Source organism: Bubalus bubalis, chromosome 10 (assembly GCF_019923935.1).
Source record: "Bubalus bubalis isolate 160015118507 breed Murrah chromosome 10, NDDB_SH_1, whole genome shotgun sequence".
NCBI classification, from domain to species: domain Eukaryota; kingdom Metazoa; phylum Chordata; class Mammalia; order Artiodactyla; family Bovidae; genus Bubalus; species Bubalus bubalis.
This window is the reverse complement of record NC_059166.1, coordinates 28039950-28053959: the sequence shown is the minus strand read 5'-3', so window position 1 is coordinate 28053959 and position 14010 is coordinate 28039950. Positions and strand designations below refer to the sequence as shown.

The following is a 14010-nucleotide window of genomic DNA, read 5'->3' as shown; positions in this document are numbered from 1 at the left end:
TGTAACTGAATGTTGGTTTTGGTGTGCCTGTTCCCCAATGAGGCAGCATCTAGAAGGATCAAAAGGCGATTTATTCCAAAACAGTCTGCAAAGGGGCCCGAGTGTGTGCCACGTTGCATCTTCATTATACATTTCATCCTGAGACTCAATTAACAAGCCTGTTATTCTTTTATTAAAATCACTTAAAAAATTAAGGCAGAAGGATTTTTATAATACCAGAGAGCAAGCCGTGTAATCAGCTGGGCCCCACATGTGTTCGTTTCCTGTTACAGTCCTGATTTGAGGCTCATGATACTAATTTAGGGGGTTGCTGGGGCTGAGAGGCCATGAATCCTGAGATTTGTCAACCCCCTCAGCACACACCCATCCACCCACACATACCAACACACCCACCCACACCAACACACACACCCATCCCCACACATACCACCACACCCCCCCGCCCCCCATATACACCCCCCTCTCTCTCTCCCTTGCTTCAGGGCTCAGTGTAACAGTACTTCAAAGCTTTTCATCCTACTGGGACTGAGCCCAGGGAACCCAGCCTCTCCTCTGACACACGGAAGTTTCTGTCTTGTTGGGCAGGTCCTTTCTCCTGAAAGCAGGAGCTCTTAACTTGGGATCGATGTGGAGTTAGAGTTTGGGGGAACCTATGTATGTGCTCAGTCACTTCAGTCATGTCCGACTCTTTGTGACCCTATGTATGGACTGTAGCCCACCAGGATCCTCTGTCCGTGGTATTCCCCGGGCAAGAATACTAGAGTGGGTTGCCATGTCCTTTTCCAGGGGATCTTCCCAACCAGGGATCTAACTCTTATCTCCTGCATTGCAGGTGGATTCTTTACCACTGAGCCACCAGGAAAGCCCAGGGGAAGGGGGAGAACTATGAATCCCCTGAAATGATTCATATACTTATCTAGGAAGAGGATCTTTTTGTGTTCATGATTGAGAAAAGATTAAGAAACAGAACTATTCTAGCTTTGCTCTCATCTTTTGACACCAAAGGGTGTTGGAAGAAACTTGGTCTTGGGAGTGAGATGGATTTCTGTTCGGATTGTTTCCAGTAGATTTTAGCTGTGTAACCTTGGGCAGGCTATCAAATCTCTCTGAAACTCTATTTTCTCAAATATGAAACAAGGGTAAGAATGCCCATTTTAAGGTTGAAGTGACTGGTAGATTTAATCACAAAACAATAAGTAATTTTTATTCCTTTTCCTTCTATGCATAAAATGAAAGAAAGTATCTGTTCTATCTTGTTCCTTGTTGGGTCTTTTCATGACAGTGCTTTGCACATAGCAGACTCTCAAGTGTTAGTTGGATGGATAACTGGATGGATGGAGTGCCTTGGTTTGGTACCTGGATGAACTCCCTCTGTCTGCTTCCTTAAAGCACTGATTTTCTAAGAGAAAACTTGGTGCTACAATTGGCCTTGCTTAGACCCCTCCAAGACCCATGCTCCATGTCCTATGCAAAAATCTTTCTGGATACTACAAGATTGGATCTTGTTATCCTGTGCTTTAAATCATGGTCTCTGCTGGGCCTTTGTCTATATCAGGGCTGGGCAAACTAGCCGGCAGACCATATCTGGCCTGTTGCCTGTTTTTGGAACATAGCCATGCTCATTTATCAGCATGTTGTCTATGACAGGTTTGGGCTATGGCAGAGTTGAGTACTGAGCACAGAGATCATATGGTCTTCAATGCTTGATGTAATCTTTATCAGCTTCTTTTTCCATAAAAAGTTCTCCAATCCTTGATACACATTTTGTGTACTGCAGGATTGGTCTTAAGATGCTTCTTCTATGGATTGTGAAGCTAAAATTTAATAGTTAAGTGTCTTGACTAAGATTGCACAACTTTAGAATTGTTAAGGTTTCAATCCAGATCTGTGTGATTCCACAGCCCATAGTTTTTCCACTAAATGATGATACCTTGCGGTAAGACCAAATCCTAGCCGAGCCAATTACATCTTCCAGTTCTTCCTGATGACCATGACGGGCTTGGGGAGCAGTTCAGAGGTGTTCCCTGGAATCGTGGTGGGACCTGGTAGTGCTGGCATTTATCAGTAGTCTCGTTCCAATCTGCAGTACAAATGGTGTGAGTTTAGAAGTAGGTAAGGGAAGGTGATGAGGATTTCAAGGACTCATACAGTCAGTGGCAGAGCAGTATGGGCATGCTGCAGTTTATCTGCAAACATACTACTACTCCCCAGAGCTCAGGGGTTTCAGCATTCTAGGAAGATCCTTGTTACTGCTGAATGTGGTATCCACTCTTGTTGCCTTGGTGAGAAATATGTAATATTTGTGCATTTTCAGCACGCAGCCACTCAACAGAGACTGTCCCTGCTCCAGGCTATGAGACTATAGGAGTTTTGGACCTCCTTGTCTGCCCACAGCTACCATGCCCTCATTGGCAGATCTGACTGCAAAAATTTGAGATAAAGTTCTTTCACAGTCAATTAATCCTGGTGGAAATTTGATTGTTTCTTTTTTTTTTAATTTTATTTTTTAACTTTACAATATTGTATTGGTTTTGCCATATATCAAAGTGAATCCGCCACAGGTATACATGTCTTCCCCATCCTGAACCCTCCTCCCACCTCCCTCCCCATACCATCCCTCTGGGTCGTCCCAGTGCACCAGCCCCAGGCATCCAGTATCGTGCATCAAACCTGGACTGGCGACTCGTTTCATATAAATGATATTATACATGTTTCAATGCCATTCTCCCAAATCATCCCACCCTCTCCCTCTCCCATAGAGTCCAAAAGACTGTTCTATACATCAGTGTCTCTTTTGCTGTCTCGTATACAGGGTTATTGTTACCATCTGTCTAAATTCCATATATATGCGTTAGTATACTGTATTGGTGTTTTTCTTTCTGGCTTAGTTCACTCTGTATAATAGGCTCCAGTTTCATCCACCTCATTAGAACCTCTATAGTTCTTCTGTTAGTACTCAATCAGCCCATTATTAGGGGCTTCCCAGGTAGCACAGTGGTGAAGAATTTGCCTGCCAATGCAGGGAACACAAGAGACATGGGTTCGATCCCTGCAGCATGAAGATCTCCTCCAGTAGGAAATGGCAACCCACTCCAATATTCTTGCCTGGAAAATTCCACGGACAGAGAAGCCTGGAATGCTACAATCCATGGGGTTGCAAAGAGTCGGACATGATTGAGCACGAACAAAATAAGCCCATTATTGGTGATTCTCACTTGACTTTCACACTTCCAATTAATTTTTCCAAGCTTATAAACTGGTTATGATTAAGCAACAGAAATAAAATTGGGAAAATTAGCTATTCCTGCTTTCGCTTGACTGCATAGCAATGCTTGCCTTATAACCGAGACAAGCTGAAGATCATGATAATAGCGAGAAAATTATAGCCACCCAACAGGAAGTGACACCATTGGGTAATTTATCCACCTGTCAAAGGTTGTATTAATGAAAAATGGTCATACTGTGAAACAATTGTCATATAAAATGGGGTACTGTAACTTTGGCTTAGTAAGGGGACACTGAGAAAGATCAGGAAGGCAAAATGTTCATTCTGATAGTCTGGTTTTTTCTTTGTGGCTGGCATTAGGGGGAGTGCCTGGGTCTGTCTCCATCTGTCATGGAGCTGCTGATGGAGGATTCCACGAAAAAAACGGCAGGGTGGACAGGAAGGAATCAGAGCTATAATTAACTTTCTGTTTCATTGTGTTCTACATCAGTGACGCTTTTCCCCCTAAAGACGAAATCGTGTAATCTTACCCTGTGGCTTTCACAGTCTCTAAAGTCAATGAATCTTTCAGTTTATGCTGAAAATATAAAAGAGATAAAATGAGGCTGCTCTGATTTAAGTGAGGGTGGAGGAGCCTGGTAAAATTAAGTAACATTTCATTTGTTGTGCCAGTGTAAGTCTGTGGGGAAATAATGGGTTGATTAAAATTCTTGGTCTGTTGTTTAATTATTTAGAGTGAATGCTTCTTACAGAAAAATAGGTTTCTCTTTGTAGTCCTCTTGGTTTATTCCTGATATATTTTAGTGCCCAGTTATTTTTTTCTTAAGCTTCAAAATATGCAAGTAGCTTTCAAGCTTTTTTTGTTTTTGTCTTTCACTTGATGTCAGGTACTTCTCATGGGTCCAAGCTGTTGGTGGTTTGATTGTATTTCTGCTTTGAAAACACATTTATTAAGCCCCATCACAAAATTTAGGTCACCCTCATGGTGACAAAGAGCTAATTCAAAAATTATAGGTGGAACTTCCCTAATGGCTCAGTGGTAAAGAATCCGCCTGCCAATGTAGATGTGGGTTTGATCCTCGGTCCAGGAGGATCCCACATGCCATGGGGCAACAAAGCCTGTGCTCCACAGCTGTTGAGCCATGCTCTAGAGCCTGGGAGCTGCAACTACAGAGCCCACACGCCACAACTACTGAAGCCCACTCACCTAGCGCCAATCGTTGCAACAAGAGAAGCCACAGCAATGCGAAGCCTGCGCACCACAACTAGAGAGTAGCCTCCACTTGCTTCAACAAGAGAAAAGCCCGTGCAGCAATGAAGACCCAGCACAGACAAAAATCAATACGTAAAACTTTTTAAAAGTTACAGCTGATTAAGAAACACTTTGAATTGGGGAGAAATTGACAAGTGTATCAAATTTCAATTTATATTGATGAGGCAGAGTAGTCCAGGTGATGATGTCCTCACTCGCTAGGTTGGGGAGAGGCCTGAGCAAAGGCATAGAAATCTATATAAACAGTGCTTTCTAGGGTTACACCCCAGGTGTACTGAATACAGTTAATTATGTTACTTTGGGAAAGAGCAAGGCATGTTCATGGACTGGTAAGGGACTTACCATGTGATGACTAGTTCACCAAAACAATTGTTTGAGTCCTTGTGTGTGTGTTCTCTATAGCTATCTCAAGAAGACGAGCTGCTGGTACGCTATGATTTCTGCACAGCATTTTTGCTGTTTTTTTCTTTTTTTCACTCCAGGTACAGTTTCATTACTGGTCATAGTTCAGTGTACGTGTGTGGTGGCATTTGAGGGTGGGTGTGTAGGCTTGCATCCTTTGGCTGCCAGCCTTGCTGAGCTCACATATGGTCCTTATTTATGTGTTGCCAGGGAGAAATGCCTGCTGCCCCTCCAGTTGGCTTTGGAATCCAAGAATGTGAAGCTGGCTCAACATGCCTTGGCAGGGATACAGGTACAGTATACAATACATCCTGTGCTTACCGCAACAGGATGAGAGAAATTGACAGACCACCTTGGCATTGAAAGAGCAAATAGTTACCATTCTAAATTGCAGCTGTTTAAAGACCCCAACAGAAATTGATTGAACTGTGTAATAACCAGAGAGGATAACGATTTTCTTTTCTTGACCAGCATTTCTCTGTGCACAGCGTTATCTTGCTGAGCATACATGGTCAGACATTGACTCTTGGAGACTCTGCTAAGCCCGCATAGCAATGAAATATTTTTTATGACACCTAACTTTTAGGAGAGGAAGGGACTCCAAGAAAGACACCTCAAGTTCTGTACCAGCTCAGATCTTAAATGCATCCAGCATCTGTGGTTCTGTGTCATGAGCAATGGTGGTAAGCTGGAATGATTTTGGTTTGTCTTCTAGTCTACAGTTAAGTTGGTGAATGTTTTGTTTCCAGAACGAGACTGGGAAGAAAAAAGAAATTTTGTCTAATCAGAAAGGTCAAATTGCACAAATACACTTCCTTCTCTGAGCATTTGTTCATTCTGTTTTGCACCATATGTAGTAAGTCTAATTCCAAAGGTGCAGAGTTGTTGGCTGTATAAATACATTGACTTTTTAAAAAGGATTTTTAAAATTGGAATAAATTGCTTTATATGTTGTGTTAATTTCTGCATACAGTGAAGTAAATCAGTCATATGTATACATATATCCCCTCCCTCTTGGACCAGCCTCCACCCCAACCCCTCATTCCACCCCTCTGGGTCATCGCAGAGCACTGAGCTGAGCTTCCTGTGCTTCATAGCAGCTTCCCACTAGCTATTTTACACATGGATAAAGGTGTGGTGCACACACAACAGAATATTATTCAGCTACTAAAAGGAACAAAATGAGGTCATTCATAGAGATGTGGATGAACCTAGAGTCTGTTATACAGAGTGAAGTCAGTCAGAAAGAGAAAAGCAAACAGCATATATCAATGCATATATGTAGAATCTAGAAAAATGGTACAGATAAACATTGACTTCTTAAGTGGTTTGGTGGCTGAGTGACAAGTGCTGTGGAGTTCAGCCCTGCAGGGGATTCTTCCAGCATGGCCATGGATTGGTAGCATTGGTGGATATCTTTTCACATTACTGTTTCATAGTTTGCTCTTTAAGTTTAGAGAGGTCTCTAATACGTTTTCTGTGTCAATAAATATGAAAGAGTAAGAAAATTATGACTGTTTTTCCCTTAGCAGATTCGAATTAGAGAATGTATATTTCAATATGCAGTAACATTAGAAATTTTTAAACATTAAAAAAGTTAAACAGTTATTAAAAACTCTTTGCTTTTCTCCAAAGTAACTGTGAAAATGAATAGAAGTTTGTTTCAACCTGCCACTTATATTCTCTTTTCTCTAGCATCACAGAGATTTTCCATTTAGTGTTTGTGTTTTTTTTTTAACCCTCAAACTCTGTAAGTTACAACCTCATGTTTTCATGCGAACTTCACTGACATGGGGGGCCGGGCATCTTCCTCTCAGCATCCCTTGTGACCTCTCATTAATAAGTGAAGGTCGCTCAGTCGTGTCCGACTCTTTGCCACCCCATGGACTATACAGTCCACTGAATTCTCCAGGCCAGAATACTGGAGTGGATAGCCTTTCCCTTCTCCAGGGGATCTTCCCAACCCAGGGATTGAACCCAGGTCTCCCGCATTGCAGACAGATTTTTTACCAGCTGAGCTACAAGGGAAGCCCAAGAATACGGGAGTGGGTACCCTATCACTTCTCCAGCGGATCTTTCTGACCCAGGGATCGACCTGGGGTCTCCTCCATTGCAGGCAGATTTTTTACCAACTGAGCTAACAGGGAAGCCCCCCCACCATTAACTTTTAAGGCATTTTTTTTTTTAGAGTTTTCTAGTCTTTATTACTTAAAAAAAAAAAAAAAACAGGGTTTTGTATATGAACTAACTCTGGGCTGCCCTGCATAGTCAAAAATTTCTTTTGAGTGGACACTTCTGAGATATTGTGGGTTCAGTCCCCAATCACTGTAATAACGCAGATATTACAGTAGAGTGAGCCACATAGATTTTACATTTTCCCAGTGCATATAAAAGTTATGTTTATACCATACTGTAGTCTCTTAAGTGTGCAGTAGCATTATGTCTAAAAAAATGTACATACCTTAACTAAAAAATACTTTCTTGATAAAAGAAAATGCTAACATCATCTGAGCCTTCAGCCAGCTATAGTAGTAACATCAAAGAGCACTGATTGCAGATCATTATAACAAATAGAGTAAAAATAAAAAAGTTTGAAATATTGCAAGAATTACCAAAATGTGACACAGATACACTATGTGAGTAAAAACTGTTGGAAAAATGGTGCCAGTAGACTTAACTGACACACGGTTGCCACAACCCTTCAGTTTATAAAGAAACATGATACTTGTGAAGGGCAATAAAGCTAAGTGCAGTAAAATGAGGTATAGCTGTATAGATGAATTCAGGGAGTCCTAAGAAGAAGGTTTGAAATATGTGTTTTCTGGATCTGCAGTGACATTCAGCTAAAAGAGGGAGTCATTACCCTGGATGAATCAGAATTCCAAAAATTCTTCATGGTTGCAACCCCATGCTGCATTGGACAAGGACAGATTTAATAGGGATAAATATAAAATCCATCCTACTCTGGGGTCTCAAAAATCAATTGCCTCAGGACAGATTGGGGAAGAACAGCTTAATTGCAGCCCTTGAGAATGAGGTTTCTGTGTGAATCAGCGTAAAATGTGCTGTGACTTACAACTAAGCTAATTTGATCTGAGAGTGTGATTAAACTTCCGTATTACTGTTTTTTATTTGTTTTTTGGTTTGATTTTAAGCAGTAAACACACTTAATTGTCTCACACAACTAGAATTCTAGAGGTAATTCCAGGTTTGAAATAGGAGGGCAATGGCCACCAAAGACTGCATTTCTTTCGCTCTTGCCATCTTTTTATTGTTGTTATTTTTAAAAGACTATTTTAGAGCAGTGTTAGCTTGACAGTAAAATTGAAAGGAGGGTGCAGAGATTTTCCACATACTCCTTCCCCCTACACATGCATAGCCTCACCCATCATCACTCCCGGAACGATACTTTTTAAAAAAATAAAACCAACGATGAGGCTACATTGACACGGCCTAATCACCCAGAGTCCATATGTTCACCTTAGCATGCACCTTTGGGTGCTCCTGCTCACTGCTGTCAGACCACCCTTAAAGTGTTAAATTCACTGGAGGCCAGTTGAGGAGGAAAGTGTCTGTGAAACCATGTTATGTGGAGAACGTTTGATGACACCCATGGAGGTTTAGTGTGAAGAAGAGATTTAGGTGGAGTTCATCACTGATCAGATAGGTTAGAAACTTAATCTGTGTGGCTCCAGGTACAACTAGGGCATACAAGTTTTAGGCAAGGAAGGTTTGGTTCAATTCATAAAGAATTTTATGAAAAATGAGTTGTTTTCAAGTAGAGGAGAGCTGTCCTGTGAGATGTAATGCCTTCTGGGAAACCTCATGAAAATGACCATCTTCTTGTTTAGGTTTTTGTGGGATTGATTTTCTGATGAAAATATATTAAGATTTGTACATTCGTGAATAATTCCTGGGTAAAGGATAGCTCACATTAGAAAGTACAAATATGAACAATCAACCTGTGTATAAAACCTCCTTTCCTGTGACAAAGCTTCATTCAGAAAGGGTGTGTGCAAACATGCCTGTTGTGAGAAGCTGGATTCCCCTTGGCACATTCATCCTCCATCCCTACCCACCAAACGACTTATTTGGCTACCACATTAGAATTTCACTTCATAAAATTTACAGTAAATTATCTAATAGCAGGAAAAACCCTTTGCCAAAAACCATTTACCAAAGGCATGATGCCTTTTTCATTTTAATGGCGCAGAGTGGAAACTCCTTCCTAATGGCCTCCAGCTACGTGCCTCCCGAGTAAGAAACGTTATCCGTCGTACATACTGGGCTACAGCAGAATGAGGCAGCAGGGGAAAGCCTGTCTGTGATCACAGTCTTGTGCCTCTTTGCAGAAGCTCCTGGCGGAAGAGAGGTTTGTATCCATGGAAACGGACTCTGATGAGAAGCAGCTGCTCAATCAGATCCTGAACGCTGTGAAAGTGACGCCTTCCCTCCACGAAGACCTGCAGGTGGAAGTGATGAAGGTGGGTTTGACGCACTCCCAGTTTGCGTCACTGTGATGGAGACAAATTGCTGACCCTCATTGTTATCTTAAAGATGACTCTATGTGGTGGTCATTTGGACTATATGATTATTATCCTTGTTTGTGGTCCCCCAGAATAACCTTGATTGTTGAACAGAAATGACAACCAAGTAAAAAGGTTTACTTGGTTTACAGATTTCAACAAATCTGTAAGATTTTTGGCCTGATCCTGCGTATCGAATGTTGTTAAATATATTTATGCCCTTTGAGAGAAGGTATAGGAAATAGATTTATGACCTTTTGAGAAAATGTACAGGAGTAGTTCCAGCTTGGGGTAGACCTGATCATTCTGTGCATTCTGCCTGCCTGTATATGTTAAAACAAAGCAAAGACCTAATGATATATATTACTGCTATGTAGAATAGTCAATTTAAGGAAAGGAAGATCATCCTTTGAAGCCATATCAGAATCTCATCTTTATTTCCATCCTCACATTCTGTGAACCTTATCTCCCTCATTCTAATTACCATCTCCCTTTGTGGGGTGGCATCTCTCTCTCCCCTTTTCCCTTTTTCCCTTCCATTGGGAGCCTCTTATACAGACTCAGGGGTGTGTTGTATCCTGTAAGTGAACAGTGAGTTGGGCAGAAAAGGATGGGAATCTCTAGCCTAGAATAACACCTTGGTCAGAGTAGCACAGCTGGAGCCCATGAGCTGGACACAACATCTGTCCATTTACTCTCTAGAGGAGTATGTTCAGAGAAGTGTGTAAGCGTAGTTGGTGTCATATAATGGTTGATTTCTTCCTAGAAATGCACTGGTAGATTTTTGTCTTTGATAAGAGATATCAGTCTTTTACCTCTCAGTTTCTCTATTGAGAAAAGATCAACTTCAATCATGGCATTGTCTTAATGTCCTGGGTCTCATCTTAGCCCTATTGGTGGGTAATTTAGTATAGTGATTCAGACTTTGAAGCCAGCCTGTCTGGGTTTGAATACTTAATTTCTAGTTGGACTTCCTTGAACAGATTCCTGAACCACTCTGTGCTTTGGTCTCCTCATCTGGAGAATGGGGGAAATAGTTCAATTCAATCGTTCAGTCGTGTCTGACTCTGTGACCCCAAGGACTGCAGCACACCAGGCTTCCCTGTCCATCACCAACTCCTGGAGCTTGCTCAAACTCATGTCCATCGAGTTGGTGATGCCATCTATCCATCTCGTCCTCTGTCATCCCTTTCTCCTCCTGCCTTCAATTTTTCCCAGCATCAGGGTCTTTTTCCAATGAGTCAGTTCTTCACATCATGTGGCCAAAGTATTGGAGTTTAAGCTTCAGCATCAGTCCTTCCAATGAATGTTCAGGAATGATTTCCTTGAGGATTGACTGGTTGGATTGCCTTGCAGTCCAAGGGACTATCAAGAGTCTTCCCCAACACCACAGTTCAAAAGCATCAGTTCTTTGGCACTGAGCTTTCTTTATAGTCCAACTCTCACATCCATACCTGGCTACTGGAAAAAACATAGCTTTGACTAGACGGACCTTTGTCGGCAAAGTAACGTCTCTGCTTTTTAACATGCTGTCATTGGTCATAGCTTTTCTTCAAAGGAAAAGCTTAGAAAAAGCTTTCTTCTTTTAATTTCATGGCTGCAGTCACCATCTGCAGTGATTTTGGAGCCCAAGAAAATAAAGTATCTCTCTGTCCATTGTTTCCCCATCTATTTGCCATGAAGTGATTGGAACTGGATGCCATTATCTTCATTTTTTGAATGTTGAGTTTTAAGCCATCTTTTTCAGTTTCTTCTTTCACTTTCATCAAGAGGCTCTTTAGTTCCTCTTCACTTTCTTCCATAAGGGTGGTGTCATCTCTGTATCTGAGGTTATTGATATTTCACCCAGCAATCTTGATTCCAGCTTGTGTTTCATCCAACCCAAAATAAGCAGGGTGACAATATACAGCCTTGATATACTCCTTTCCCAATTTGGAACCAGTCTGTTTTTCCATGTCCGGTTCTAACCATTGCTTCTTGACCTGCGTACAGATTTCTCAGGAGGCAGGTTAGGTGGTCAGGTATTCCCATCTGTTTAAGAATTTTCCACAGTTTGTTGTGATCCACACAGTCAAAGGCCTTGGTGTAATCAATAAAGCAGAAGTAGATGTTTTTATGGAACCCTCTTGCTTTTTCGATGATCCAGTGGATGTTGGCAATTTGATCTCTGGTTCCTCTGCCTTTTCTAAATCCAGCTTGAACATCTGGAAGTTCATGGTTCACATACTGTTCAAACATGGCCTGGAGAATTTTGAGCATTACTTTGCTAGCACGTGAGATGAGTGTAATTGTGTAGTACTTGGAACATTCTTTAGCGTTGCCCTTCTTTGGGATTGGAATGAAAATTGACCTTTTCCAGTCCTGTGGTCACTGCTGAGTTTTCCAAATTTGCTGGCATATTGAGTGCAACACTTTCACAGCATCATCTTTTAGGATTTGAAATAGCTCAGTTGGAATTCCGTCACCTCCACCTCCACATCACCTTCATCGGCGGGGGGAAATAGTAGTCCCTACCTAATAGGAGCATTGTGAGGATTCAGTAAGTGATAGTTGTAAGGAATTTGGCACAGTATCTGGCCCAAAGCAAGTTCTTTAGAAGTGCTGTTTGTTACTTCTTCTATTCCTATTACTTCTGCCACAACTAACTAGTGCTGCTGAGTCATCATCTCAGTGGGTGGGTCTAGGAGTATTCTTATACTCAGTGAACACTGAGAATGTTTGAGCTACCTAACCTTTAAGATCTCATTGTCTTTAACGCTCTTTAATTCTGGAACGTGTGGTTTTGCCTTATCCTTTAACATATGTTGGACTGCTGTGCCTTCCTAGGAACCCAAGAGTAACCATCTCTAGATTTGTGCATCTCTACCTCTGTGCAACCATTGAGAGAGGCAAAGTCAGCAGCCATGTCTATCACTTTTACGACTTTCAGGTTAAGTCTGTTTATCCTTCTTCCACTAAAAGATCTCCAAATACTGAAGGTTGAGCGTTGATGTCACACTAAGAGACACACCTCACAGATTTTGTATTATTCTGAAAATTCTCCCAGGAGTATAGCTTTTCATGGAATATAGGAATTTGCATTAAAAATTAAAATGCAAAAGTACCTATTCTTCTAGGAACTATGGAGGAGCAGGATGTTTAATGGTTATGTCAACAGAAACACCTGTTTTGAAAACATACTTGCTTTCTAATTCCAGCCCAGTGGTACCTTCTGCCAGCCTTGTTGAAGACAGGAGTTGACACATGTTAGCTCTGCTGGAAACCCTGGAAAGCCAGTCTTTATGGACTTTCTAATGACACCATACTAGACAGTGGTACTTATAGTTAATGTCTGGAAATAGATCAGACATTGTCAGGAAAGAGGAAAACAATCATCTGGGTTGCAGTTCTTCACAATTAAGTTTCCGAAACTTTTAAAAAGAAGAGCGCCTTTGGTACATGCTTTTGTTTTTAGAAACTTTGTGAAAGTGAAAGTCGCTCAGTTGTGTTCAACTCTTTGCAATCCCCTGGACTGCAGCCTGCCAGGCTCCTCTGTCCATGGAATTCTCCAGGCCAGAATACTGGAGTGGGTAGCCGTTCCTTTCTTCAGGGGATCTTCCCAACCCAGGAATTGAACTCCGGTCTCCCACATTGCAGGTGGATTCTTTACCAGCTGAGCCACCAGCTGCTAAGTTGGCTTCAGTCGTGGCTAACTCTGTGCGACCCCATAGACGGCAGCCCACCAGGCTCCCCGGTCCCTGGGATTCTCCGGGCAAGAACTCTGGCATGGGTTGCCATTTCCTTCTCCAATGCATGAAAGTGAAAAGTAAAAGTGAAGTTGCTCAGTCGTGTCCAACTCTTAGCCACCCCATGGACTGCAGCCCACCAGGCTCCTCCATCCATGGGATTTTCCAGGCAAGAGTACTGGAGTGGGGTGCCATCGCCTTCTCTGGTAATGACCCACCAGAGAAGCCCAAAAATACTGAAGTGGGTAGCCTATCCCTTCTCCAGGGGATCTTCCTGACCTAGGGATCGAACTGGGGTCTCCTACATTGCAGTTGGATTCTTTACCAGCTGACCTAATGTTTTAAAAACTTAAACATTAGAATTGGGGAAAATATATCAAGCTAGTTTTTTAGCATCAAATGAAACTTTGGGGAAGTTGGTCTGACTGTGAGAGCCCACAGGTGAAAGTTCCGTGATCATTTCTGATTTCTGAGATTTAAATTACTTATTTGGGTATAAAGACATATACAAATGATAGCATTTGGGGCTTAGAAATAAGTTTTATACCCTTTCTCCATGCATAAGGAATTTCTATACCAACTTCAGTCATCCTTAGATGTGAGCACCCTTCTATCTTGTAATTCTGTCATGCTTGTCATGACCAAAGTAAAAACTTTAACACAAGGACTTGTTTTGCTAATATCATTACCACATGAAAATGCTTTTACCACCTTTTCTCCCCAAAGTAGAGACAGAGAGAAATATGAATTGGATGAGTCCTCAGAGGGAATAACTGAATTCCATTACATATGGAGGATATATTAACTTATTCTTGGTGTTTCTGCATAACTCATTCTGACAGTCAATGATCTAAACTG

The 14010-nt window shown here is 41.7% G+C and overlaps 1 protein-coding gene across 6 annotated transcripts in view; it reads left to right on the top strand.

Annotated features, from left to right (window-relative positions):
• Window positions 1–14010, top strand: part of ARFGEF3 (ARFGEF family member 3) — a 173401-nt gene that overhangs the window by 39254 nt on the left and 120137 nt on the right. For all 6 annotated transcript variants that reach the window (XM_044924178.2, XM_006074676.4, XM_044924176.2 and 3 more), the window contains exons 3-4: window positions 5112–5193; window positions 9254–9385. In XM_044924178.2, coding sequence (XP_044780113.1) covers window positions 5112–5193; window positions 9254–9385 — 214 coding nt within the window. The remainder of the gene's footprint in view (window positions 1–5111; window positions 5194–9253; window positions 9386–14010) is intronic.